Source organism: Oenanthe melanoleuca, chromosome 5 (genome assembly GCF_029582105.1).
Source record: "Oenanthe melanoleuca isolate GR-GAL-2019-014 chromosome 5, OMel1.0, whole genome shotgun sequence".
Classification (NCBI taxonomy): Eukaryota; Metazoa; Chordata; class Aves; order Passeriformes; family Muscicapidae; genus Oenanthe; species Oenanthe melanoleuca.
This window is the reverse complement of record NC_079339.1, coordinates 8,788,239-8,814,670: the sequence shown is the minus strand read 5'-3', so window position 1 is coordinate 8,814,670 and position 26,432 is coordinate 8,788,239. Positions and strand designations below refer to the sequence as shown.

Genomic DNA, 26,432 nt, shown 5'->3' with positions numbered 1-26,432 from the left:
AAGGTGGGATTTGGAAATGGAAATAGGGAGCTGGGGGATAAACGGATCAGGGTTTGAAGCACGAGGCTCTCTATCCTGAAGTGGATTTCAGAGCTGCAAGCATCCTGAGAGATCCTTGGGTCAGGTTGGAGCCAGGAGGCAGAGTGTGGGTGAGCTCTTTATTGAGGAGGAAGGCTCCAGCATGGGTGGCTGCACATCCAAGGAGCTCCAAGCACAGGAAGAGGCTCCTCCGGCCGCCCCGGCAAGGCAGAGCCCTGTGTCTTCCCCCGAGAGGGACACGGCCCCTCCGGCCGCTCCGTGCACCGAGGAGGGGCTGCTGGTCACCCACTGTCACCCGAGTGGAGGAGGAGCGGGAGGAGCTTGGCGCTGGGAGGGGAGCAGGGAGTGCTGTGGGCGGGCTCCGCTCCTCCAGGGACACATGGGATGTCCTCGGGGCTCCGGGAAGCAGGGCTCGGCCGGGGTCTCTCCAATGGATCATCCGGGCAGGGGGGCAGGAGGGGGAAAGGCCACCTGTGACAGGGAGGAAGATGGTGACATTAAGGAAGGAGACGTGGCTCCCAGTGCTGTCACCATCCCCATCCCTCCTGTGGCAGCCTGGGGACACGCAGGGTGAATCCAAACCCGCTCCCTGTGACTGGGGGGTTACCAGGGACCCCCTGTGCCACCCCCAGCCCTGTCCCTGTCACCTGGAGGGCAGCGGGTGGGGGGCTCAGGCAAAGATGCTCGCGATGCTGGATACCAGGATGATGACGAGGATGATGCAGCACACCATGATCAAGATCTTCTTCTGCTCGGGGAGACAGGAAATGTGAGGCAGGGACACAGCTGGGGAGGGGGATAGGGACAGGGAATGGGCTGGGGAGGGGGAGAGAGGATAAGAATGGTACTGGGAAGGGGGACAACAAGGATGGGGGCTGTGGAGTGGGGAGAAAGGACAGAGTGCAAGGGACAAGGACAGGGCTGGGGAGGGGACAGGAAAGGTGACAGGGCAGGTGTGAGCTGGTTCTGTGTAGCACAGGGAGGTGACAGTGCCAGCGTGCCCTAGGACAGGGGCAAACACTGTGACTTACCCAAAAACTTGGTGGGGGGGCAGACTGGAAGGGCCCGGGATTTGGGAGTGTCCCCAGCCCCGCGCTTCCCCCTCGTGTCCTACAGCACCGGGACACGGGGCCGGTCCAGCCCCCAAATCCCCGGACACCGAGAGCCGAGCCGGAGCCGTGCCGGTGGCTTCGGGTGTTCCCGGTGCCAGCACCGAGAGGAGGCGCAGGGCAGGATCAGCGGGATTTTATTACAACGGGAGTTAAATATCCGTGATCAACACATCCTCCCGCCCCGACATAGAAACCGAGAGGGGACAGGCACCCCGACAGCTCCATCTGTCACAACACGGTGACAACAAACCCCTTGTCCTGTCCGTATCCCCGCCCTCATTCCACCGGGATGCCCGCGCGGGTGAGCGTCCAGCCCTGGGATTTGTGTCCTTGTCACCCCTCGCTGGGGCTGAGGCAGCAGTGGCCGCGTCCCCACGGACGGAGTCCTGTCCCCTTCCGTGGAGACATGAGGGACAGATCCCAGGGAGCGGCAGGACGGGCGGGAATCGGGACACGGAGGGCTGGGAGCAGCAGGTCCGGGAGGAGCAGGGAGAGGAGGGGTCCAGGATCAGTGCCGGGGAGGATCACGCCGGGAGGTGACATCGCTGGGATGGTCGGGAGCATCTGGACGAGGGAAAAGGGAGCTGGAGGAGCCGGCGGGGAAGGGGATGGGGACTGCAGGAAGGAGAGCAGGGATGGCAGAGATGGATGAGGGGAAGAGACAAAATCCAGAGCCTGGAGCAACACGGACCCCCGAGAAAGGCAAACCCTCGAGCATCACAGACCCTCTAGCACTGCAAACCCCAAAAAATGCAGACCCCAAACAGCACAGACCCCTGAGCACCAGACCCCCTGATCATCACAGATGCCTGAGCACTGCAGATCCCCCAAAAACAGACCCCAGAGCACCACGGGCCCCCAAATATTGCAGACCCCCAAGTACAAAGAACACCCCCAGCACCGCAGACCTGAGATCACCAAACGCAGAACCCTGCACCTGCAGCCCCATAACAGCCCCAAATCCCAAAGCACTGGAGCCCCCCCAAGCAGGAGGTGACACTGGGATCCCCCAGGGCTCTGTGTCCCCGCAGTGGGGGTCCCCTGCCCCCCAACACTTACAGACTCCCGCCCCAGGGGCTATTTCATGTTCAGCCCCACTGAGAGTCCAATGATCAGGGCAACTGTCCCCAGCAAGAGCACGGCCACTGCCACCAAAATCAGCAGCTTCTGGGGGAACAGGGGCAAGTCGGGGGTGGTGACACCTGTCCTGTGTGGGGAGGACATGGGGACACCGAGGGGCCCTGAAGAGCCAGAGGTGCTGCAGAGCCCTGGGGAGGGGCAGGAGGGGCTGAGTCCTCACCAGCTCATCACACCGGAGGGCGGGAGGGAGCTCAGGGGTGGCAGTGAAACAGAGAGGGACAGAGCTGCCAACCTCTTATGGGGTCACTGGGGGCAGGTGGCAGTTATTGGGGTCAGCTGGAGGATATGCGGGGTGGCTGAGGGGGACAGGAGGCGACTGAAGAAAATAAAGGGATCGCAGGGCTCCTGGAGGATACGGGGAGGTTCTGGGAACACTGTAAGGTGTGAAGGCACAATGAGGGCCAGAGGGTGATTCTGGGATACCGGGGGCTACAAAGGAGGCATTGGGGGCTACAAAGGGGACACTGGGGGCTACGGAGGGGATGTCGGTCTGCCTCACCCTCCTGGCCTCACTTTGGTACTTCACAGCCTTTTTGGTGTCGGCCACGGCCCGTTCCACGAATCCGACGGACTGGTCCATGTTGTTCTCTATGCGGTCTATCATGGCTCCCTAGGGAGTGCCCAGGGGACACAGAGAGCAGGGGGGACACTGAGAGCACCCCAGGGTGCTGGCACCCACCCACCTGGCATTTGTGGCCCCAGCACCGGATCATCTCTGTGCTCTGCTCCACATGCTCAGCTCCGCGTTATCCAGCAGCCCACCCTGGGGGAGAAGGGACAGGGTTGGTGGGGACACGGTGACACAGCCCCACAGCACGTGGCACACCCGCACACACAGGTACTCACCCATCCCCAGGGCACAGAGCAGCTCCTCGCGTGGCATGGGGGGACAGAGAGGGGCTGAGAGAGGGGACGGCACCACCCCAGCGTGGGGGACACTCCTGCGTCCCCTCCAGGCCACCACCACAGCATGGGGGACACTCCTGCGTCCCCTCCAGGCCACCACAGGCTGGTGGGTGGCTCCGTGGGAACACGTGCAGTGGTCACCATCCCAGCCCATATCGCTCCACACCTGGATGCCCCTGTGCAGGTCCCTGGGCCACTCCATGGTCCCGTGCACGTCCCTGTGACCTCACACTCGGGTCCCTGCTTGTCACCCTTCGCACAGGTGCCTGCTCATCCCCAGATGTGGGTCCCTGCTCATCCCTGTGACCCTGTGCCCAGATCCCTGCTCGTGTCCATGTCCCCACACACAGGCCATCCCCGTGACCCCGTACCCAGGTCCCTGCTTGTCCCTGCTTGTCCCCACAGCCAGCTCCCTGCGCGTCTCCGTACCTGATTCTCCACCAGCATGGCGATGTCCACGAACATGTCGTGGAGCTCCTTGATGCTGCTCTCCAGGCGCACAATGTCCTTGTGCCGCCCCTCGATCTCGCTCAGCGCCTGCTTCGAGATCTGCGAGTCCATGATCTGCGGGGACAGCGCAGCGTCAGCGGCGAGGCCTGGCCCTGTCACACACCCCCGTGTCCCCCGGTGTCCCCTCGTGTCAGGGCTCACCCCCGAGGTGAAGATGGAGGGGTTCCCACTCTCCAGCATCTCCTCCAGCTCTTCATCTGTCGTGTTCTTGCCGGCTGCGGGCACGTGGGGAGGGGTGGGAACAGGCCCCGCCCAGTTTGGGGTAAGGGGCGGGGCCTGTATGGTCTGGCCCCACCCTCTTAACCAAACTTGGTCAAATGGGAGGGGTCTGTGTGGGTGGGCTCCTCCCACTGCGGGAAAGAGGTGGGGCTTGGTGCCCAGGCCACACCCACCCCACCCTGGGGCTCGGTCACGCACTGATTTCCAGCTGGCGCTGGATCCGGCCCTTGCTCCGCTCCCGGAAATCCACCTGCGCCTCGTTGTACTTGGTCATGACGTCCACGAACTTGCGGGACAGGACCGAGTGCTGGGGACAGGGACAGGGACGTGAGGATGGTGATGGGGACAGGGACTTTGGGATGGGGACGCCCCAGGGCATGGTGTAACCCCCGGGGACTGAACCTGGGGATGGGGACATGGAGCATCCCAGGCATGGCTTATCCCCATGGGCCATTTTCACAGGGGACAGGGACATGGAACACCCCAGGCACGGCATATCCCCATGGGCCATTTTCACTGGGAACAGGGACATGGAGCATCCCAGGCATGGCATATCCCCATGGGCCGTTTTCACTGGGAACAGGGACATGGAGCATCCCAGGCATGGCATATCCCCATGGGCCGTTTTCACAGAGGACTGGAGTGAGGACAGAGGCGTGACACTGCCCAGAGGACAAGATAAGGTGCTGGGGATGGGGACAGGAAGTCAGATGAGTGACACTCTGAGCATGGTGTGTTCCTGATCCCAGGATGGACAGGACAATGTGCTGGGAGTGGGGACAGTGGCATGAAACCCAGGGGACCTTGGATGTAGCATGTCCCAGTACAGGGCAACAGAACAGAGTGTTGGGCGCAGGGCAGAGGGACACAAAGCCTGGGATCACAGGGTGTTGCTGGGGATAGAACTGGGACACTTGGGGACTCCTGGACATGCCACATCCCCAGCCTGTGGGGGACGGAGTGGGATTTGGGGACACTGTGGACCGGAGCTCACCTGGGACTTGCGTATCCGGAGGTCAGCGGAGGATCGTGCCTCGTCCTGCTCGATGTTCCTCTCCATACCTGGAGAGAGACAGACCTCAATCCATCAGAAACCTTTCCCACTGCCAGCCCCCATGATCCCAGAGTCCCATGGGGACAGGGACACCGGTGACATGGCGGTGGGGACAGGGCCACTCACTCTTCAGCTTGTTACGGACGCTGTTGGCCATTTTCTTGATCTCTGCCGTCAGCTGCTCCAGGTCATCTTTGGTCTCTGTGGGATCATGGCTGTGAGCCACCATGGGAATGTCCCCAGGGAGGGTCCCCACGACCAGGGGAGGCTGTGGGGACACTGTGACAGCACTCACTCTGCTCTGGGATGGGGGCTGAGAGGATTATGCTGTAGAGCTTCTTGGCTTCCTCCACGTTTTCTGAGATCTTGTCGATGTTCTGCCGGGTCTCCTCAATCTGGGCACGCCCGGGAGGATTTTGGGGGGCTTAGGAGGCAGCCCTACGCCCCCCAGCCCCGCTCCCAGCCCTCCCTCACCTCTGAGAAGAACTCATCCATGAATGCCGTGTTGTCCACGGCGATCTCCAGTTCCTCCTCGTCATCTGCATCCTGCTTCTGTTGGGACACAGCGCTCAGGGGGAACCCCCTGCCCTGCCAGAGCCTCCCAGGACCTCCCCAGGGGTGACAGGGACACGGGGGAGAGCAGCCATGGGGATGTGGTGGCACAGGGGGGGAACATCTGCAGCGGGGGAGAGCCGGGGGGGCCGAGCCCAGCTCACATCTGGCCACACGTGGCTGGGAATTAAGGGATTGCTGGGTTTGGCCAGAAGGAGGGAACGGGGACAGCGATGGGACAGGGTTTATGTCCCAATCCGTGGCCCCACAGCAGGTCTGGGGCAGCCCTGGGGGGCAGGAAGGTGGCTGGTGCCCCTCACCCTGGTGTCGTGCCCAGGCCCCCACCTATGTGCTCCTAAATCCAGCCCTTCCCAAACTCAATCTCAGCCCTTCTGTCTCCCTCCATCCCCTCAGCTCCACCAGCACCCCAGGGGTGTTGTTGGGGTGTCGTGGAGAGAGGGATGGACCCCAGGCTGGGACCCCCCATCCCCCTCCTCCTTCTGCCAGAGTAAAAATAAAATTAATCCCTTCGCTCCCTCCTGAGGGCTTTATCTGATGGCTCCATAATCCCGGTAAATCCCTGCCAAGCCTCCCTGCCACGGCCAGGGGCCCGGCCGCGAGTTGGGGGCCTGTTGGGACCCCCAGGATCCGTGGGGAGACGATGCTGGGGAGCAGGGGGAGCCCCAAAGGAGCGGGGGGAAATGGGGCCCCACGGGCAGCGGGAAAAGGGAGAAGGAAGTGGCACTGGTGGCGGGAACCTGGGGCAGTGTGGGGTGCAGAATGGGGTACGGGCACTCCAAACCCACGGCCATCCCTCGTGGGATGGGCACCTCTCACAGGCCGGGCGGGGGCTGGTGTCCCCACATTGCACCCCACGGCGCGGGGGGACAGGACTCGACCGGGGGGCTCACGCCACCCAAAACACCCAGTGTCTCCCCAAACCGCACGGGGATGACCCCCCCAGTCCCTCCCACCTGATACCCCCGTGTCCCCCATCTGCCATGGGGTGACCCCCGCGACATCCCCACGCGCAGCGGGGTGGGGTCTCGGTGCCATCCATCCCGCGGTGTCCCCGCCCCCCATGGATTGGGGTGTCCCCAAGACCCCAGTCCACCATGAGATGGGGTCTGAGGCCCCCCCATCCTTGTGACACCCCCACGCACCACGGGATGGCATTTCGGTGGCATCCACCCAGCCACATCCCCATCCACCACCGACTCGGTTTTTGGGGTCCCCTCTCCCCGCGATGCCCCCGCCCACCATGGGGTGGGGTCTCGGGGACCCCCATCCCGGTGTCACCCTTTCCCTGAGGGACGCCCTGCGGGTGGCCCCTGTCCCCTCCCCATGCCGGGGGTCCCTCACCGCCTTGAGCTGCTCCAGCCGGTCCTTCATGGTGCCCCCAAAGGCCGGGGGGGCGCGGGGGGGTTCCCGTCCTCGCCCACCGCTGGGATGGGGGATGTCACCCTCGGTCCTCGCCGCTCGGCCAGGCCTCCTACATCCAGGCGAGGTGGCGGGTGGCCCTGTCCCCTGTGCCTGTCCCCAAGCCCGGGGCTGTCCCTGCGCTAATCCCCAGTGACGGGCACAAGGAAGGCGCCGAGGGGAGGGACGAGGTGGAGCCGCCCCTTCACCTGGGACACCCGGGGACACCGGACCCGCTAAAGGCGGCAGCTGGGGGCGGCCCTGGGCACCTCGGCAGGTGACAGAGGTGATACGGGGAGGATGTGGGTGTGGTGGATGATCCCCCAGGGTGGCCGCACGATGAGGACGTGTCACCCCCCTGCCACGTGTGGCTGCGGCGGGAAGACGGCTGGGGACAGGAGCACAGCTGGGGACACAGCTGTGGATGTGGGACACGGCTGGGGACATGGCTGGGGTCAGGGGACGCGACTCGGGGGGACAAGGCTGTGGATGGGGGTCACATCTGGGAGCACAGCTGGAGGCGGGACACAGCTGTGGATTCGGAACACAGCTGTGGATTCGGAACACAGCTATGGATTCAGGACAGCTGGGAGGACACGGCTGGAGACGGGACGTGAGCAGGCACAGGACACAGCCTGAGGGCATGGCTGCAATTAGGGAACACAACCGAGGGTCGTGACTGGGGACAGAGATCACAGGTGCGGAGACACGGCTGGGGACGGGGGACGCGGGTGGGGGACATGACTGTGGATGGGACACAGCTGGAGACAGGGCTGGGCGGGCACTGCTGGGGCTGTGAATGGGGTGACATTGGCTGTGGACGGAGTGAAACTGAGGGGCACGACTGCGGGCGGGGGACACGCGGGTGTCACCGCTGCGCGCGGGAAAAAAAAGGACGCTACCCCTTTAAGAAACACGCGCGAGAGGGGCGTGGTCTCTGTTGGGCGTGGCCTGCATTAGCCCCGCCCCATCTCGCGCCGGCGGGCGGGACGCGGGGCGGTGGCGGGGATGACGTCATGCGGCTGCGCCCGTGGCGGCGCATGCGCGGCGGGGCCTGGGGCCTGGTCGGGCGGCGCGGAGCCTGCGGGCGGGGGGCGCCGGCGCCGCCATGTTTCGGTACCCGGTGAGCGGGGAGGGGCCGGGGAGGGGCCGGGCGGGGGCCAGGGCGGGCGGAGCCCCGCGGGGCCTGCGGGAGAACCGCGCCGGGACGGCACAGGGGCGGTGTAACGGAGTGGGGGAGGTATAACGGGCTGGGGCGGGGGAGGTGAAATGAGCTGGGGAGGGCGGTCATTGAGGGGGTCTGAGGGGCTGGGAGGGGGCTCCAGGGGGGCAGGAGGAGTCTGGGGGGCACTGGAGACCTCTAACGGGCTGGGGGAACGTATAACGGGAAGGGTCACCCTTTAGGTCTGGAGGGGTCATTGGGGAGATATAATGGGTTGGGGAAGTTACTGCATAAGAATAATGGATTGGGGAGATTTCCGGGGTGGATAATAGTGCTGGGGGAGGTATCGTTGGTTGAGGGGGTGGTTGTGTAGGTATCATGGGCTGAGCGGCCATCAGGGAGGTACAGTGGAGCTGACCCTGTTCCCGGCTGTCCCAGTCCCTGGAGGACTGCCCACTGGACGAGGATGAAGATGCCTTCCAGGCCCTGGGGGAGGAGGATGAAGACATCGACCAGTTCAACGATGATACCTTTGGGGCCGGGGCCGTCGGTGAGACCCTGAGCACCACCCCCAGATCCCCCTGAGCCCAGGGGTCCCCCTGGCCCGCATCCCTCACCCTGTGCCCTTTGGCAGATGATGACTGGCAGGAGGCCCACGAGCGGCTGGCGGAGCTGGAGGACAAGGCCGGGCTGAGCCGGGAGCCGGACGGGCCCGTTGGGAATGACGGGGACGTTCTGGGCGATCCCGAGGACGCGCTGGCCGAGCGGCTCACGCGCCTCGTCATCGACAGCGAGCTGGAGGACCCGGCCATCATGCAGGCCGTGCACACCAGGGATCCCCCACAGGTGGGAGCGGGCTGGGAGGTGCAGGGGGATGTGGGGATGGATCCCACAGTGCCCTACTGACTCTCCTCGTGCCCTGCAGCAGCCTGGAGGGCTGAATTCCAGCATCTGGGACAGCTCGGCCGTGCTGCGGCGGATCCGGGGGCCGCTCCTTGCTCAGGTAGGTGCTGGGGGCGGGGGCTCTGCCCTGGTCCCAAATGCCTGTGGCAGCCAGCTGGGTGGGATAAACTGTTCTTGGGATAGCAGAGTGTCCCACTTCCCTTTGGCTGCATCCGTGGATTATGGGGGACCCTCATGGCTGTCACCCTCTGTCCCCCCTCGGATCCTGGAGGGCTGGGGTGGCGGATTTTTGCTGGGCTGGGATGGCTGGTGATGGCTGAGGGATTTCAGGGCTCCCAGCAGGATTTGGGAATGTTGATGCCTGGAGGCAGAGGATTTTTGTGTTGTTGTGGTTTCATTAAGAGTCAGGCTTTGAAGTGCTGCGTGTCCAACCCTCTCCCAACCCTCTCTTGGCTCTGCCAGGCTGGGAGGTGACCCAGAATTCCCACCCCACGCCCTGTTATCCCAAATGGAATGCTCTTGGCAGTCACGTGAGCTCCAGGAATGCCCAGCTTTGCGTGGAGATGCCAGAGAATCACAGTAGGATGTGGAGAGCTCTCAGGAGGAAGGGGGGACACTGAGCCTCCTCCTGTCCCAGCCTGTGACTCCAGGGGCGTGTCCTTCCCGTTCCTTTGGCAGGACATGCCGTCGGTGTCCGTGCTGGATTATGCCCTGCCCCAGAGGCCTCCGCAGGCTCGGGATGAGGAGCGGGATCCATCAGAGCGGGCGCTGCCCCGGCGCTCCTCGTCCCCCATCATCGGGAGCCCCCCAGTGCGGGCCGTTCCCATTGGCACCCCCCCCAAACAGGCCGCCATCCCAAACTTCAACCAGCAGGTACCTCCTCGCTTCCCAGCTTCCCACTGCTCCCAAGGGTGCCAGCCGCTTTCCGGGGGAGTGACTGTGCCTCTTGCCTCCTCCCAGATCCTGTGTCCCAAGCCTGTCCACATCCGAGCTACTATGCAGCAGCGTTATCCCACTCCCTATGGAGAGAGGATGTCCCCCAACCAGCTCTGCAATGTTCCGGTATCCAGCTTGCTCTCTTCCTTTTTGGGGATTGATGACCAGCCCCCTCAAAACCTCCCTGTGTTCCTGTGGCTCATCCCCACCCCATGGAGCCTGCCCTTCCTGGGGTTTGTCCTGTCTGCCAGTTGTGGTTTCTGACTGGGGTCCCTTTTCCCAACTCTTTCCCCAGAATTCTTCCCTCCTGGGCCACCCATTCCCCCACAGCGTCTCTCCCGTTCTCACACACCTGCAGAGAGCCCAGCTGCTCGGAGGAGCCCAGGTAAAGCTCCTTCCTGTGCTTTATCCCACCGTTCTCTCTGCGTGGCTCTGGGACTTGGCTCTCCAAGGCTCTTGCTGGCCATCCCAGTTCCTCTTCCCACCTGGCTGACTCCAGGTGTCCTCTCTGCTCCTCTAGGCCGGCCGAATGTCCCCCAGCCAGTTTGCCCGGGTGTCGGGGCTGGTGGGGAGCCCGCTGCCGTCTGTGAATCCCAAGCTGCTGCAGGGCAGAGTTGGGCAGATGATGTCCCCGGCCGGAGGGTTCCGTGCCTTTTTCGGGGCTCCCCCCGCCCCGCCCCCCTCGCAGCTGCCGCACCCTCCGGGCCCCGGATCCCACCTGCAGAACCTGAGGTCGGTGCTGTCCCTGTCCCAGCATCCCACCCGCTCCCCGCGTCCGTGGCTGACGATTCCCGCTCTCCCCAGGCCGCAGCCCCAGATGTTCCGGCCAGACACGACCCACCTGCACCCGCAGCACCGCCGGCTCCTGCACCAGCGGCAGCAGCAGAACCGCAAGTGAGTGCGGGGACAGCGACGGGGCCGGCGGCACGGAGACGCGTCCTGCTGCCAGGGTCACCTGTCCCCCCTCTCTGTCCCTTCCTGTAGCTCCGGTGTGCTCACGGGTGCCCTTCTTCTCCTGCCAGCCAGCACCGGAGCCTCAATGGTTCTGGGGGGGACCGAGGGGGCCACCGGAGCAGCCATCAGGAGCAGATCCGTAAGGATCCCTATGCCAACCTCATGTTGCAGCGGGAAAAGGACTGGGTGTCCAAGATCCAGATGATGCAGCTGCAGAGCACTGATCCCTACCTGGATGATTATTATTATCAGGTACTCGGGAGTAGGCTCTTCCCCCTGTCCGTTGGATGTTGGGTGGGAGTGGGATGTTAATCCAGAGAGAGATGCAGTGGATTGTTTTCCCCTGTGGAAGAGGAAGACAGAGGGACAGGGTGGGATCAGCATCCCTGGGAAGAGCTGACTCCTACTTGGGCATCATTTCCAGGCGTGAGGAGATGTTGGAGTGTACTGGTTTTGTAGGTTGGAATAACAGGAGAGCAGCTCTCCACGAGAAGTGTGACAGAGCCGGGCTAAAATCCCTGGAATGAGACAAGGGAGATGCTAAATGGAAAACTTCAGAGAGATCCTTGGGCAGGGAAAAGGTGACTTTGGTCTGACTGGGAATGGTGGTGGTGAATCCTGTGGGAATCCAAGCAGTGGAGCAGGTGGATAGGCATTGCATTCTGGGGATTCAGTTACTGCAGATATGGAGAGATTGCTCCTGCTTTTCTCCAGTTCAGGAATAGGGAATATCAGATAGTGCTGGGAAAAGCCAGAGTTAGAGCAAGTGGAGCAAGGTGGTCGCTGAGGGACTGCTTGAGGGTCCCCAGGGAGAAAGGGAAATGTCTGGGGTGGACATCGAGAGGCTGAATGGGGTGGGAGAGCTATGTCTGCTGGGCCCACCCTCTCCCAAGCTGGCAGTTTTTTTGGAATCTGTGGGTGAGCTGGTCCCAATAGAGAAGAGGAACTGGTGCAGGATGTGAGTCAGCAAAGCTCTACCGTTGTGAAACCGGGTAGATGGTTTGGAGAGGCCTCAGCGTGGTGGCCATGGAGCTAGGCTGGCTAACTGGGATGTGCTGGAAGGACTGGGAACCCCACAAGGAGAGCAGATTTGTCATTGTCCTCTGAGAAAGGGCTGAGGAGGAGCCTCAATCTCTGTCATCCTGAGGGATGTGACTTAAATGATGATGTGGAGAAGGAGAGGGAGATGGCCAGTGGTTTTTTGGGAGAAGGCTCTCAACATTTCCTCTCCCTGCCTCAGAATTACTTCCAGAAGCTGGAGAAGTTAGCAGCCGCCGAGGAAGTGCACGGTGATGGTCCCAAGAAGGAGCGCACTAAACTCATCACCCCTCAGGTGGCCAAGCTGGAACACACCTACAAGCCAGGTAAAGCCCTCCAGCAGCCCCAGGGCTCCTTTCATCCAGGGATTGAGGGGGCTCATCCCTCAGCTTCCCTGCTCCCTCCTTCCTGCAGTGCAGTTTGAGGGCTCGCTGGGAAAACTCACCGTCTCCAGTGTCAACAACCCCCGGAAGATGATTGACGCCGTGGTGACATCCCGCAGCGAGGATGATGTGAGTTCCTGGCCTTTCTCCCTTCCATTGCAGCTCTGTGGCTGCTTCCCACAGCCCTGATTCCCTCTTCTCTCCCCGGCAGGAGACGAAGGAGAAGCAGGTCCGGGATAAGAGGCGACAGACCCTCGTCACTATTGAGAAGGTGAGTTTAAGGGGAATTGTCCTGACTGTCAGAGGTCCATGGTGGGGTAAAAAGTGGGCCAACCCAACCCATTCCATGATTCCCTGAGTGATCCATGCTTCCTGCAGACGTACAGCCTCCTCCTGGACGTGGAGGACTACGAGCGCCGCTACCTCCTGAGCCTGGAAGGGGAGCGGCCAGCCCTGATGGGAGAGAGGAAGCAGAAGATCTGTGACATGTATGACAATCTGAGGGGGAAAGCACCTGGGCAGGACAGGTGAGCGATATTTGGGAGCTCCTGTACTCTGGGACCTCTGAATGAAACCAGTTTTCCATGGATCTGCTTGACTCTTGCTGGGGGCTGAAGTAACCTTTTTTTAGCCATTTTGCCCTCACGGTGGTTACAAAGTCACAACTTCCATCCCCTCCAGCTGGCGGTGCTGGGGATTAGGGATGTCATTCCTGTGCAGTTTTTCCCTACTTCAGGGAAGTTTCTTGAGGCAGGGGTGTGTTTTCCACCTGGTGCTGGGGCAGATCCAGCCATGGGATAATGCTGGGATGCTCCCAGATGAGGGTTGACGCCTTTCTCCCCTCCTCAGGCCGAGTGATGACCACTTCATGCAGATCATGTGCATCCGGAAAGGAAAACGCCTGGTGGCTCGCATCCTTCCCTTCCTGTCTCCAGAGCAAGCGGCCGACGTGCTCATGGCCACGGCCAGGAACCTGCCCTTCCTCATCAAGAAGGATGCTCAGGATGAGGTGAGGTTCCAGAGGCTGGAAGGGCTCCGTGTGTCTTCAGGATGGCCATTCCTGCCTTTCCTGGGAGGGTGCCAGAGGATTGGAGGGGCTTTGTGGGAGAAGCTGTTTGCAATTCCTGCCAGGCACAGGGAAGTGTGTGGAGCTGACAACTGTATTCATTTATCTACAGGTGCTTCCCTGCCTCTTGAGGCCCTTTTCCCACGTCCTCTACCACCTTCCCTTGGGAACAGTCACCAGCCTTGTGCAGCAGCTCACGAACCTACCTCAGAGCGCCTCCGCTCCCACCAACCTGCACCTCACTGCTGTGCTCCAAAACAAGGTGCTCCTCATCCCCACCCCTTCCCAGCCTTGGGAATTGCCCCAGCAGCACGCTCAGCACAACACCCGTTCCCCTCGCTGATTAACGAGGGTGTCTGGCGCGCTAATTAACTATCTGATGTGGACCCAAGCTCTGCTTCAGCCTGGCAGCAGCTTCTGGGTCCATCCCACTGCGCTCCATGCTCCAGTCCTGGAATTTGCAGTGGGAATGTTGCCCCAGTAAGTCCCGCCTGGGCTGGGAGTGGTTTGTGGTCTTTTCCTCGTCCTACTGCAAAGGCATCCAGGGGTCTTCCTGCCTGTGCCAGCACTCCAGGAGGGTTGAGAAGTGTTGGGGATTCTCCCGAGGCATGGTTGGAGGTGACGGATCCCCTCCCTATCCCCACAGTTCGGTCTGTCCCTGCTGTACCTGGTCCTGAGCCGAGGGGAGGAATTGCAGAGCTCGGACACGAACGCAGAGCTGATGCAGGACAACCAATGGTGAGTCCCTGTCCTCGGTTGGGATGCTGCTGCCTGGAATGTCACCACATTCCCAGCCCCCTTGGGGAAGAAAAGGCAGCCTCCAGGCTCCCAGAACCTCCTCAGCTCTCACTGCTCCCTTCTCCCGTTTTTCCGGCAGGACGGAGCTGATGCTGATGGCGACCCGGGAGCTCCTGCGGATCCCTCAGGGAGCCCTGGCAAAGCCTGTGTCCATCCCCTCCAACTTGATCTCCCTCTTCTCTCGCTACGTTGACCAGCAGAAGCTGAACCTGCTGGAGACGAAATTGCAGTGAGTGCCAGCCCTCTTTTCCCATGGGAATGTGGCCCTGTCCCACCAGGGGACTGGGAGAAGGATTGGAGTGGGGAAAAGCAGCTTGGGGAAAGGGGAATCACTGCCTCACGCTGATCCCGCTGCTGTTGTTCCCTGGTTCCAGCTTAGTGCAGGGGATCCGATAGATCTCCGTGGCTCCTTGCCACCACCAGAATGTTCCAGAGGAAGGATGGAAGGAAGGAAGGATGGATGGAGGGCACACGGTTCACCCCACGCCTCCCCCGACACCCGGCCTGGCACATGGGGCACATCTGTCCCCCAATACCTGGATCAGCAGGAAGAGGGGGATGTTTGGCTGCTCCCCACTTCCCCACAAAGTGCTGCCTTTCTCTGCTGCTCCCAATTTCCCCCTCTGCACTCCCAAAAACTGCTGCTTCCCCCCCTAACACACAGACACACACACAGACACACACACACACTACTGAGGATCCCATGAAGCGGGGAGCCCCGTGCTCCATGTCCATGGCCAGGAGTTCCCCACTGCTCCTTCTCCAGCCCTTCCCACAAGCACTGAGCTCTGCTTCCTGCCCTTCCCCACACTGCATACACCTGTTTCGCACACGCCTCGTCTTCTCAAAATTCGGCTCCTTCTCTCCCCCCCAGGCTCACTCAGCTCCAGCAGCTCCGGGGTGGGGGGGCACAGCCGGGCCTCTGTCCCCTCTGGATTGGATTGAATCCGGGTGGATTCAGCTGTGCTGCTTCTCGGGAAGGTGGTGGTGGTGGTTGGGGGATAATTTTACCCTTTTTTTTTTTTTTTTTTTTTTTTTTTTTTTTTTTTTTTTTTGTCTTTAAAAAAAAGCAACGAGATTTGCACATGGAGGGATTTTACAGCTTGGAATTCCTCCTGGCATTAACCAGCCCGCCCCCTCCACTGCTCCCAGCCCTTTCACGGTCCTTTTCCTCTGACAGATCAAGTGGAAAGTTCAATTATTATTATTTTATTTTATTGCTTTTTTTCCCCCTTTTTCCTGCTTTTTGTTTTGGTTTTTTTTTTTTTTTTTTTCCCCTTTTTTGCTTACTTTCTTAGTTTCATTTGCTTGCAGTTATTTTTTTTGTTTGAATTTTTTATTCCCTGTCCCTCCCACTTTTTGGTTCTGGTTAATGAGAATAAAATTTCTAAATTTACATTTTTATAGGGTATTGTAAATAAAGATGAATTGTATACGGCTGCCAGCCTGGTCTCTCCTTGTCTGGCCCGAGCCGCGCCCCGCGCGGCCCCGCCGTGTCCCCTCTCTGTCCCCTCGGGGGTCTCGAACCCGTGACCCCCGGGAGTACCTCCCGGGCAGAGGGCAGGGGGCGTGGCCACACCTCAGCCAATGGCAGCGCGCGTCGCGATCAGCCCCGCCCCTCCGCCAATCGCTGGCGGGTGACTCACCGCTTAGCGTCAGCACGCGCGGCGCGCCGCTCCCCCGCCCATTGGCTCCACTCTTGATTGACGGCCCAGGGGACCGCCCTCGGCCAATCGTAACGCATGAACCGCCCCGCCGGCGCCTTGGTCGCCAATGGGGCGCGGACGTGGGCGGGGCGAGTGACGGCGACGCGGCGGGGCGGTGGCGGCGGCGGCGATGGCGGAGCTGCGTGCGGCGGGCGCGGGGCCCGGCCCGGCCGCGCCCCCCGGGCCCGCGGCGCTGCCCGCGGCCCCCGGCGCGCCCCCGGCCCTGCCCTCACCGGCGGCGAGCGTCGGGGCGGCACCGGCACCGACGGCGGCGCCGGGGCCACCGACAGCGTCGGCGGGCGGAGGAAGCGGCGCGGGCGGTGGCGGGGCCGGTCCCGGCTCGGCCCGCGAGGGTTGGCTCTTCAAGTGGACCAACTACATCAAGGGATACCAGCGCCGCTGGTTCGTGCTCAGCAATGGGCTGCTCAGCTACTACCGGTACGCCCCGGGACCCGCCCCGCCGTCCCCCGGGCCCCCCGTGACCTTGGGGCCGGGCCGAGCCCCCGCGGCGGGAGGGAAGCGGGATGGGCTCCTCGCACAGGGCGGGAGAGCGCTCGGTGCCCCGCCGCCAGCTGGGAGCGAGGGTGGCTGTCACCTCCCTGTCCCCGCGGTTGTCACCTCCGCGTCACGGGGGATGTCACCTCCCGGTCACCGGGACTGCTCTTGGCGGGGGGACGGGGTCGTTAGCCTGCTCTCCGCCGCCCCTCTGTGCCAGCAGCAGATGGGGGCGGCTGTCACACCCCTGTCCCCGTGGTTGTCACCTCTCTGTCCCCGGGATTGTCACATCTCTGTCCCTGTGGTTATTTGAGGGTGGGCGGGGGTCTGCAGCCCCCTCAGCTCCCGCAGCTCTGGGATCCCGCTGTCCCTCCCAGCCGCTCTTCCCGCCGGCCTCGTGCGTTGTCACCCGCGGGGACACCTGAGCCCGGCCCGGGGGGGTTCTTGTCCCTCAATTATTGATGGGGAACCGGAGCCTTCGGCAGCTGCCGGCTCCGGTTACACCGCCGGCACCGGGGGGGGCACCGGGCTGGCACCGGGCTGGGGGTGTCCCGGCTGGATGTCACCTCTGTCACCCGATGACGTGGAAGGGGAGTGCCAACCTGGCGCGGCCTCGCTGGGACTTCACCCCCGTGCCAGGATCCGGGAAGCACCGGATCCCTGAGGCTCCAGGATCCCTGGGGCCACCCCTGGGGGTGTGGACTTGTCCCCTCAGAACGACATCCCCAGGCTTGGCCCCACTCCGGCACCAGCACACCCTCCCTATTAATAGCCCTGGCTGCCGGGCACGGAATGCCAAGCCCCCTGCACAGCCCCCTGAGGGCTCATCCCGGGGATCCTGGCCCTGTCCTTCCCTCACTGCTGCCTCCCCGTGCAGATCCAAGGCGGAGATGGGCCACACGTGCCGCGGCACCATCAACCTGGCCACGGCCAACATCACCGTGGAGGATTCCTGCAATTTCATCATCTCGAACGGCGGAGCCCAGACCTACCACCTCAAGGCCAGCTCCGAGGTGGAGCGGCAGCGCTGGGTCACCGCCCTGGAGCTCGCCAAGGCCAAGGCTGTCAAGATGCTGGAGGAATCAGGTACAGAATTCCTGGATCCATGAGTCACAGTGCCCTCAGGGTGAAATCCCAGTGCCCAACAGTGCCCAGGGTAGTATCAGTGTCCTCAGAGTGGGATCCCAGTGCCACACAGACCCCAAGCCAGGTTCCCAGAGCCCTGCAAGCAGCAAGAATCCCAGGGCAGAATCACAGTGCTTGGTGGACACAGGGCAGGATCCCACTACCCCACGGGACCCAGGGCAAGATATTAGTGTTCTACAGGATCCTAGTGTCCCCCAGGCAGAATCCCAGTGCCCAGAGAAAAGAATCCCAGCCCCACAGGGCACAGGATCCCAGTGCCCCCAAGCATGATCCCAGGACAAGATCACAGGGCAGCATCAGTGTCCTTAGGGCAGGCTTCAAGTTCCTCACAAACCCAGTGCCCCCAGGGGAGGATCCCAGTGCCTCATAGGACCTAGGGCAGGATCCCAGTGCCTTGGGCAGCATCCCAGCATCTCCAGCAAGAAGGTTTGGAAGGGGCTGGCTGTGTCCAGGCACATGTGACCCCAACAGCCTGGCATGCACAGAGTTGGACCACCAGTGTTTGGGAGCCCTCAGGGATTTGGGGATCCCCCCATGCCCTTCCTGGCAGTCCCAATCCCACACTCCCCGTCCCTTCCCACCCGCAGACGACTCCGGCGATGAGTCAGTGTCGCAGACGGACAAGACGGAGCTGCAGAATACCCTGCGGATTTTATCCAGCAAAGTGGAGGACCTGAGCACCTGCAACGACCTGATTGCCAAGCACGGCACAGCCCTGCAGCGCTCCCTCAGCGAGCTCGAGGCCCTGCGGCTCCCTCCCGACAGCACGGACAAGATCAAGCAGGTCAACGAGCGGGCCACGCTCTTCCGCATCACCTCCAACGCCATGATCAACGTGAGTCCCCCTCCTGAGCATTCCACCTCAGTGGGAAAAGCCCCCACTTCCATGCTGAGCACAGTTTTTCCCCGCAGGCCTGCCGGGATTTCATGCTCCTGGCACAAACTCACGGGAAGAAGTGGCAGAAGTCGCTGCAGCAGGAGCGGGATCAGCGGATCCGGCTGGAGGAGACGTTGGAGCAGCTAGCCAAGCAGCACAACCACCTGGAAAGGGCTTTCCGGGGGGCCACGGTGCTCCCCGCCAGCACGTCCGGCAGTGGAGGCTCTGGCAAAGGTGGGGAGGGACAAGTCCTGTGTCCAGGTGTCTCCCAGATGCTTTCTGGGATTTTCCAAGCCAGGCTCTGCTGATCCCAGGGGATGTGTCTGTCTCATCTCACCTGTGTAGCCCAGTGGTTCTGGCATCCACAGCAGAGCCCAAACTGGCTCCCTGAGCCTTATCCTCTGACACCCCTCAGAGCTGGTGTGGGATGTGAGCCCTTTGCCTTGCTGATTGGTGACAGGGGAGCCTTCAGCAGGAAACTGGGGGTTTCTCACCAGGCCTGTCCCCTTTCCCAGATCTGTGCTGCCCTGCCAAAGGTGACCTGAGTGATGAAGATGATGACAACAATGAGTTCTTTGATGCCCCAGAGATCTTCCCCATGCCCGACATGATGGGCCACAAGTGAGTTTTGGGGGAGAGGGGAGTCCCCTCACTACTCTGTCCTGCTCGGGAATGTTCATCCCCTTTCCATCCTTCCCAGGAGAACTGGGAGCAACATCAGTGGCACCAGCAGTGACATCAGCCTGGATGAGCAGGTGGGATGGGGGTTTACGGCTTGCGGGTGCCCAAATTCCCATGGAAGTGGTCTGGAGGGGTCACAGGGATATAACAGCCTTTGTCTCTCCTCTCCCTAGTACAAGCACCAGGTTGAGGACACCAAGAAGGAGAAGAGAACCCGCATTCCCTACAAACCCAACTACAGCCTCAACCTCTGGAGCATCATGAAGAACTGCATCGGGAAGGAGCTCTCCAAGATTCCCATGCCAGTGAGCACAGATGCAGGCGGCAGGTGGGCACACAGCACCCCGGAACCCCCTTTTTTCTGACCCGTTCCCTCTTCCAGGTGAATTTCAACGAGCCGCTGTCCATGCTGCAGCGGCTGACGGAGGACCTGGAATACCACGAGCTCCTGGATCAGGCGGCGCGGTGCGAGAGCTCCCTGGAGCAGCTATGCTACGTGGCCGCTTTCACCGTGTCCTCCTACTCCACCACCGTCTTCCGCACCAGCAAACCCTTCAACCCGCTCCTGGGGGAAACCTTCGAGCTGGATCGCCTGGAGGAGAACGGATACCGCTCCCTCTGCGAGCAGGTGCGGCCAGCTCCTCTGTCCCAGCCTTTCCCAGGCCATCAGGATGGCTGGCACTGAGCTCTTCCCAATCCTGTGTCCAGGTGAGCCACCACCCGCCGGCCGCCGCCCACCACGCCGACTCCAAGAACGGCTGGACGCTGCGCCAGGAAATCAAAATCACCAGCAAATTCCGAGGGAAATACCTCTCCATCATGCCTCTGGGTGAGCGCCTCAGGAGCGTGTGGGATTATTGGGACTACCCAAGACTCCAGGTGTGGTTCCCAGCACAGTCTCCCTCCCCCAGGTACCATCCATTGCGTCTTCCACTCCTCCGGCAACCACTACACGTGGAAAAAGGTGACGACCACCGTGCACAACATCATCGTGGGGAAGCTCTGGATAGACCAGGTGGGAAGGCATGGATGGGAGGTATATGGAAGCATGGATCCCTGGGGAATGGGGCACGGGTAGGTGTGACTGTCCTCTCCTCTCCACAGTCAGGTGAGATCGAGATTGTCAACCACAAGACAGGGGATAAGTGCATCCTCAAGTTCGTCCCTTACAGCTACTTCTCCCGAGATGTGGCAAGGAAGGTAGGGACGTGGAGCCATGGGACACCCCAGGCTGCTCACAACTGCGGTGTGTCCTGATCCACGCTGTCCCCTCTCCTGCCAGGTGACCGGGGAGGTGATGGACCCCTCAGGAAAGGTGCATTTTGTCCTGCTGGGTACGTGGGATGAGAAGATGGATTGCTACAAGGTCCAGCTGGGAACAGGGGACAACGGAGCCGAGGCGCGGCCACGAGCCCACGACGCCGAGGACAGCCGGGTGCTGCTGTGGAAGCGGAACCCGCTCCCGTGAGTGGGGAGAAGGGGAATGAGGCGGCCCTGGGAGCAGGGCTGTGGGGCTGGCGCTGAGTGCCGCTCCTTGCCGTGCCCTAGGAAGCACGCAGAGAACATGTACTACTTCTCGGAGCTGGCGCTGACCCTGAACGCGCCGGAGAACGGGACGGCCCCCACGGACAGCCGGTGGCGCCCGGACCAGCGCCTCATGGAGAACGGCAGGTGGGACGAGGCCAACGTGGAGAAGCAGCGGCTGGAGGAGAAACAGCGGCTCTCCCGCAAGCGCCGCGAGGCCGAGGCCGCCCGCGCCACGGAGGACGGTAAGGCAGGGCTGTCACACAGGGGTGTCCCCCCTCGGGGCCCCCCACCGGCCCTCACCCCGCTGCGCCCCCCAGGGACACCCTACGATCCCTACAAACCGCTGTGGTTCGAGCGGAAGAAGGACCCGGTGACCCAGGAGCTGGCGCACGTCTACAAGGGGGGCTACTGGGAGAGCAAGGAGAAGCAGGACTGGAGCTTGTGCCCGGATATTTTCTGAGCCCAGCGAAGAGGAGGAGGAGGAGTGGCGGGGGGGAGGGATGAAGGCCAGGACCCCCCCCGTCCATCCGTCTGTCTTAACCGTGTGTCCCCGCGCCTCGCCGTGAGTGCCGGCCGGGCTTTGCCTTAGCCCACCCAAACTGACCTTGGGGAGCAGGAGCCAACACAGCCCCCCCCACCCAAAATCCATGCTGGAGCAGGAAGGGGGGTCCATTTGTCCCACCCGCCTCCTCAGCACCCTGCGGTGGGGGGCACAGCCACCCCTGGGGTGGGGGCCCCGGGGAAGGTGCAGCGGGGCGAGCCCGAGGCTGGCCTTGGTCTCCCCCCTTCCCCTTTTATTCCCGTTCCCCTTCGCCCCCAGGAGTTCGGGTGCTTTTGGGGTCCGGGGGGGGCCAGGCTCCCCCCCAGCCTGTTCTATAGGTGTATATTATATATATGTAGAGAGCAATCGAGGTCCCCTTCTCCCCCACAGCCCCCGGTTTGGGGAGTCCCCACCCTCCCCGGGGTGGCCCCCACACCTGGGGACCCCCCCATGAGGTGCCTTCCCTGTAGGTTTAGGGCAGGGGGAGGGCCTGGGTTTTGGGGGGGTCTCTCTAGGGTGCAGTGGGACCCCTGCACCCCCAGACACTACAGGGGGGGGAGATGCGCCATGGGGGGAATCTCTGCACCCCCGAACCTGAAATTGGGGGCGTTTGATGCCTTTTTATTTTTTCTTTTTTTGGGTTGTTTTTTTTTTGTCTCTGGAAAAATAACTAAATTAAAATCTGTGAATGCCCCAACCCTGTGCCTGCTCTGTGGGGTGGGGGGAGGGTGCAGCCCCTCCCTGAGACTGATTTTTGGGGGGCCCCTACTCCTGTAGGGATCTGAGTGGCAGCACCCAAACAGGGACTTGAGCCCCATTCATGGAATTCTCCAGCAGCCACCTTGTCCACTGCCCAAGTTCTGCTGCCCTGTGTCCGGTGGGGGGGATTGAGGGGTGTCTCCTGTGTCCTCCTGTGTTCCCCACTGGATTTGGGGTGCTAGGGACACCCTGGGTGACTTTTTGGGGGGGACCCTTGACGTCTTCCCAGGTACCCCATTTGGCCCAGGGGTCACCTGGTCTGGTGGGGAGCATGCACGGAGAGGAAGTCCTGGGACCCCCTGGGAGCGGGATGTCCCAAGGGATCGTGGGGACGCCCTGCGAGTGACGCCGGCTCCCACCGCGCCCTGCCCGTCCCCATGGTACGCGGCCTCTGATTGGCCAGCTGGCACGAGAGCCGCGATTGGCCGAACCCGTGCCCTATCTCGCGCTGATTGGCCAGTTGGGTTGAGTGACCGTTCCGGGAGGGCGGGTGGTTTCCCGCCCACCTTGAATTGGAGCGTGCTGATTGGCCGGCCGATCTCAGCGGGTCAGACCCAGCCAATGGGAGAGCGAGGTGTGCCGCTGAGCCACGCCCCCGGCAGCCACCGCCCCGCGCGGGTCCCCGCTGTCCCCCACAGCGGGTGGCTCGGGTCACTGCGGGGACACTGACCCCACGTCCCTCCCCACAAGCACCAGACACGTTCCTCCAGCTCCGGCCAAACGGGTTTATTGGGTGCCCCGGCCTCCGCTGGCTCTGCCTCCACAGCCGGTGGCTTTTGGGGTCGCGGGTCTGGCTTCTGTTCCCAGGCGCTCCGCTCCAGCGGTTCGCTCCGAACCCTGATGCTGGCAGAGCTCTCGGGTCTCTCGGCCGGGCAGGGAGGGGCTGAGGAGGGGCTGGGGGGGTCACCCCGGGGTCCTCTCCTGCCCGGTGTCTCCGTTACCGGGACGACAGCATCATCACGAACTCTGCGGGGCGAGGCGGGGACGTCAGGGGACCCGGGGCTCAGCCCCTGCCGCGGCCCCCCGGGGAAGGGGGAGTCCTCTCACCATCGAAATCCACGTGGCCGTCCCCATTGAGATCCACGTCCTGCAGGATCTCGTCCACCTCCTGCGCCTTCAGCTGCTCCCCCAGCAGCGCCGCGATGGCCTCGCGCATCTCGGCCGTGCTGATCTCCCCGTCGCCGTTCATGTCGAACTGCGGCACCGGCGGGATGGGAGTCACCCTCCCACCACGGCCACCGGCCACCCCCAGCTCCCTGTGCTCGCTGTCTCCTCTGCACTTGTGGTCACCATCATGCTCATCATTTCCCCCAGGTCACTGTTCTCTCCGTGCCTGTGGTCGCCCCATGGTCACTACTCCCCCATGGTCAGTGTCCCCTCCATGTCTTTGGTCACCCCATGGTCCCTCCTGTGGTCACCTTCTCCACATGGTCTTCCCATGATCACTGTTCCCCCCATGCCCCCATCACCACTGTCCCCACCACGCCTGTGTCCCCTGGTGGCTGTGGTGGCCGGAGGAGGGGACGCCGTGCCCGCTGTCCCCGTGGCGGTGGCCGTACCTCGCGGAAGGCGATCTTGAGCTCCCTCACGCCCACCATGTGCGCCGTCTCCTCCCGCAGCTTCGGGCCCATCATCTGCACAAAGTCCTCGAAGTCCACACGGCCACCCACTGTGGCAGGAATGGACACCCTCAGCACCCCAGTGACCCCCTGGTCCCCTCCCCGGCCCCGGCCCCACTCACTCCTCATCTTGATGTGCTGGGAGATCTCGATGAGCTCCATCTCGGTGGGCATATAGCCCAGCGTGCGCATGCACTCTCCCAGGTCCTTGTAGCTGATGTAGCCATCCTGGTCCGTGTCGAACTCCTTGAAGGCGTCCAGCAGCTCTGGGCACGGCCATGGGTGGGGACAGGGAAGTCATCAGGCGTGGAGGGTCACACGGACACCGTGTCACCCCAGGGCAGGTCATTGCTTGGATGTGGAAGACCCCTCCATGGCCATGTCACCACGGCAGATCCCTCCATGAGGATGTGCCCCCCATTCCCCTCGGCCTGTGTCCCCACCCCGTGCCCCTGCTCACCATCCAGCTCCTCCGGTGACAGCTCCCGCTCCTGCATGGGACACACAGAGGGGGTGACAGCAGAATGAGACCCAACTCCGTGTCCATCCCCCCTCCTTGCCCCTCCAAACCTCGGTGTCACCTTTGTTAAGCGTGGGCCAAAATTAACTCCAGCGGAGGATTAGAGGGATTGGAGGCAAAGCCCCGCCCTGCCCTGTGCCGGCGCCTCCCACCTGCCCTGGCGCTGTACCTGTGTCCCCCCTCCTGTCACCCACCCCAGGGGTGTCCCCACCTCGGGACCCCCAGCTCCAGATGGGATGTGTTGGTTGGCCTGGGATGCTGCCGAGGGGGTTTGTACTCCAGAGGTTGGGGGCAGCATTTTCACTCCCACAGAGCTTGGTTGTCCCTGCCCAGCATGTCCCCTCAGTACGTCTCCTCTGTCCCCAGGGCCCCAGAGTGTCCCCAACACCATTCCCAGCACCCATGTCCCATCTATCTCCAGGGTGTCCCTGACTGTTCTCAGTGCCCCATATCCCCTTCATCCTCAGATTTCCAGACTGTCCCCAAGCCCATTCCCACTGTCCCCATGTCCCCATCCCCAGGGTCCCAGACTGCCCTTGACAGTGTCCCCACTGTCCCCATGTCCTTTTAATCTCCAGGGTCCCAGAGTGGCCCCAACCATGTCCACAGTGCCCAACATCCCCTCCATACCCAGGATCCTGGAGTGTCTCAACCCCATCTCCACTTGCCCCATGTCCCCTCCATTCCCAGGGTTCTGGAACACCTCCATTGTCCCCATCCCACTGTCCCCAAGCCCATCCCGACTGCCTCAATGCCCTCTTCATCTACAGGGTTCTGGATTGTCCCTGTCCCCATGCCCACTTTCCCCATGTCCCTTCCATAGCCAGGGTTCTGGAACAACCCCACTGTCCCCAACCCCATTGTCTCCATGTCCCCATGTCTCAAATGCTCCACATCTCCATGAGCAGGGCCCCGGACTATTCCTGTCCCCACCCTCACTGTCCCCATGCCCCCACCTCCACTGTCTCCATATCCTCTCCATCCCCAGGATCCCAGAGTGTCCCTCACCATGTCCCCAAAGCTCCTGTGCTCCTTCCATCCACAGGATCCTGTCCCCACCTCCACTGTCCCCCCATCCCCTCCATTTCCAGGGTCCCTCCGTCCCCACCCTCCTCCCCACGTCCCCTCCCAGTGTCCCCACCTTGCCAAAGACGGTGTTGAGGAAGGGCGAGTAGGTCTTGGTGGCAGCAGCGTGCGGGTCCGCGGGACCCTTCTTCCCACCCTTCTGCCCGTGGCTGCCGTGCCGGGATTCGGAGTCGGAATTCTTGGGGGCCGGGGCACCGGCGTCCTCGGGGGTTTTGGAGGGTTTCTCCCCCTCCTCGTGCCCCCCTTTCCCCTTCTGCGGGGGCTCCTTGTCCTTGGGGGTCCCCTTGTCCCCGTGGGAGCGTGGCATGGGGCCGGGGCCGGGTGGGCAGCGGGCGGGCAGGGAGCGGGACCCTGGGATGGCCGAGCCGGAGGAAGGAGCAGGGAAATCCTCTTACACCCCCCGTGACCCCCCCAAACTCCCCCCGCCGCGGGCCCGGCAGGGCAAAGCCAATTAGCGGTGATTAATGGCAGGAAACAGCCACGGCCACCGAACACGTTCCCACAAGCGTCCCGGGGTCACCACCGAGGCCCTGAGTCCAGTGGTGACACCCCACAGCCACCAGTGTCCCCAGCACTGCCCCGTGTTCACAGCAGTGACACCCCACAGCCACCAGTGTCCCCAGCACTGCCCAATGTTCACAGCGGTGACACCCCACAGCCACCAGTGTCCCCAGCACTGCCCCGTGTTCACAGTGGTGACACCCCACAGCCACCAGTGTCCCCAGCACTGCCCCGTGTTCACAGTGGTGACACCCCACAGCCACCAGTGTCCCCAGCACTGCCCGATGTTCACAGCGGTGACACCCCACAGCCACCACAGTGTCCCCAGACCAACCCACATCCCCCGAGGTGACACCGCAAGGCCACCACTGTGTCCCCTCACCTGTCACCTCTCCCTGAGCTCCCCCACCCCCGTTTATTGTCCCTGCAGGATGGGGACTGCTGGGGTGTCCCCAGGACATGACTGGGCGGGCACAGGGGTTTTTCAGAGGGGAGGGACACCCCAAAATGAGAGCAGGGAGGTGACGCCGGCTGCTGTGTCACCGCGGGGTGACACCGGCGGGGGTGACAGCCTGCCAGCAGCACCCCCGTGTCACTCGCTGCCGCTGTCACCTCTGTGCCCCCCACGGACGCTGCCCCCGCGTGTCCCTGCCCCGGGGTGCCAGGGCGGGGTGTGCAGGGCGCCGTGCCCGGGGTGCCGTGCCCGGGGTGCCGTGCCCGGGGTGCCCCCGGTCCCCCCCTCCCTCCGGTGTCCCCGCCCCGGCGCCGCGCACGCGCGGGGCG

General features: G+C 62.8%; 4 protein-coding genes across 5 annotated transcripts; 2 read left to right on the top strand and 2 right to left on the bottom strand.

Moving 5' to 3' along the window:
* Positions 1-35: 35 nt before the first annotated feature.
* Positions 36-7,242, bottom strand: STX3 (syntaxin 3). The gene is made up of 12 exons (XM_056493603.1): positions 6,895-7,242; positions 5,455-5,532; positions 5,276-5,375; positions 5,107-5,181; positions 4,921-4,988; positions 4,125-4,233; positions 3,849-3,922; positions 3,627-3,761; positions 2,791-2,901; positions 2,211-2,318; positions 687-1,715; positions 36-510 (listed from the first exon to the last, which is right to left on the bottom strand). The coding sequence occupies exons 1-10, from the start codon at positions 6,922-6,924 to the stop codon at positions 2,229-2,231; spliced, it is 870 nt and encodes a 289-aa protein (XP_056349578.1). The 5' UTR covers positions 6,925-7,242; the 3' UTR covers positions 36-510; positions 687-1,715; positions 2,211-2,228.
* A 748-nt stretch (positions 7,243-7,990) lies between these two features.
* Positions 7,991-15,234, top strand: PATL1 (PAT1 homolog 1, processing body mRNA decay factor). Of its 2 annotated transcripts, none has more exons than XM_056493150.1 (19): positions 7,991-8,074; positions 8,552-8,663; positions 8,748-8,959; positions 9,042-9,116; positions 9,695-9,889; positions 9,977-10,078; positions 10,248-10,337; positions 10,473-10,684; positions 10,757-10,846; positions 10,975-11,158; positions 12,147-12,270; positions 12,359-12,456; positions 12,539-12,598; positions 12,706-12,854; positions 13,177-13,336; positions 13,506-13,655; positions 14,040-14,131; positions 14,271-14,420; positions 14,566-15,234. In XM_056493150.1, the coding sequence occupies exons 1-19, from the start codon at positions 8,060-8,062 to the stop codon at positions 14,585-14,587; spliced, it is 2,292 nt and encodes a 763-aa protein (XP_056349125.1). In that variant the 5' UTR covers positions 7,991-8,059; the 3' UTR covers positions 14,588-15,234. The 2 variants fall into 2 exon arrangements, with proteins under 2 accessions (XP_056349125.1, XP_056349124.1); XM_056493149.1 differs by having other exon boundaries at positions 9,039-9,116.
* Positions 15,235-16,061: 827 nt separating this feature from the next.
* On the top strand, positions 16,062-21,855 carry OSBP (oxysterol binding protein). Its single transcript, XM_056493148.1, has 14 exons — positions 16,062-16,335; positions 17,270-17,478; positions 18,126-18,373; positions 18,451-18,649; positions 18,931-19,036; positions 19,116-19,170; positions 19,270-19,401; positions 19,479-19,724; positions 19,805-19,925; positions 20,008-20,111; positions 20,201-20,296; positions 20,379-20,560; positions 20,645-20,865; positions 20,941-21,855. The coding sequence occupies exons 2-14, from the start codon at positions 17,283-17,285 to the stop codon at positions 21,081-21,083; spliced, it is 2,049 nt and encodes a 682-aa protein (XP_056349123.1). The 5' UTR covers positions 16,062-16,335; positions 17,270-17,282; the 3' UTR covers positions 21,084-21,855.
* Positions 21,856-22,643: 788 nt separating this feature from the next.
* On the bottom strand, positions 22,644-26,222 carry LOC130253947 (calcium-binding protein 2-like). Its single transcript, XM_056493005.1, has 7 exons — positions 26,032-26,222; positions 25,204-25,499; positions 24,003-24,033; positions 23,665-23,808; positions 23,483-23,592; positions 22,971-23,118; positions 22,644-22,889 (listed from the first exon to the last, which is right to left on the bottom strand). The coding sequence occupies exons 1-7, from the start codon at positions 26,108-26,110 to the stop codon at positions 22,861-22,863; spliced, it is 837 nt and encodes a 278-aa protein (XP_056348980.1). The 5' UTR covers positions 26,111-26,222; the 3' UTR covers positions 22,644-22,860.
* Between the last annotated feature and the right edge of the window lie 210 nt (positions 26,223-26,432).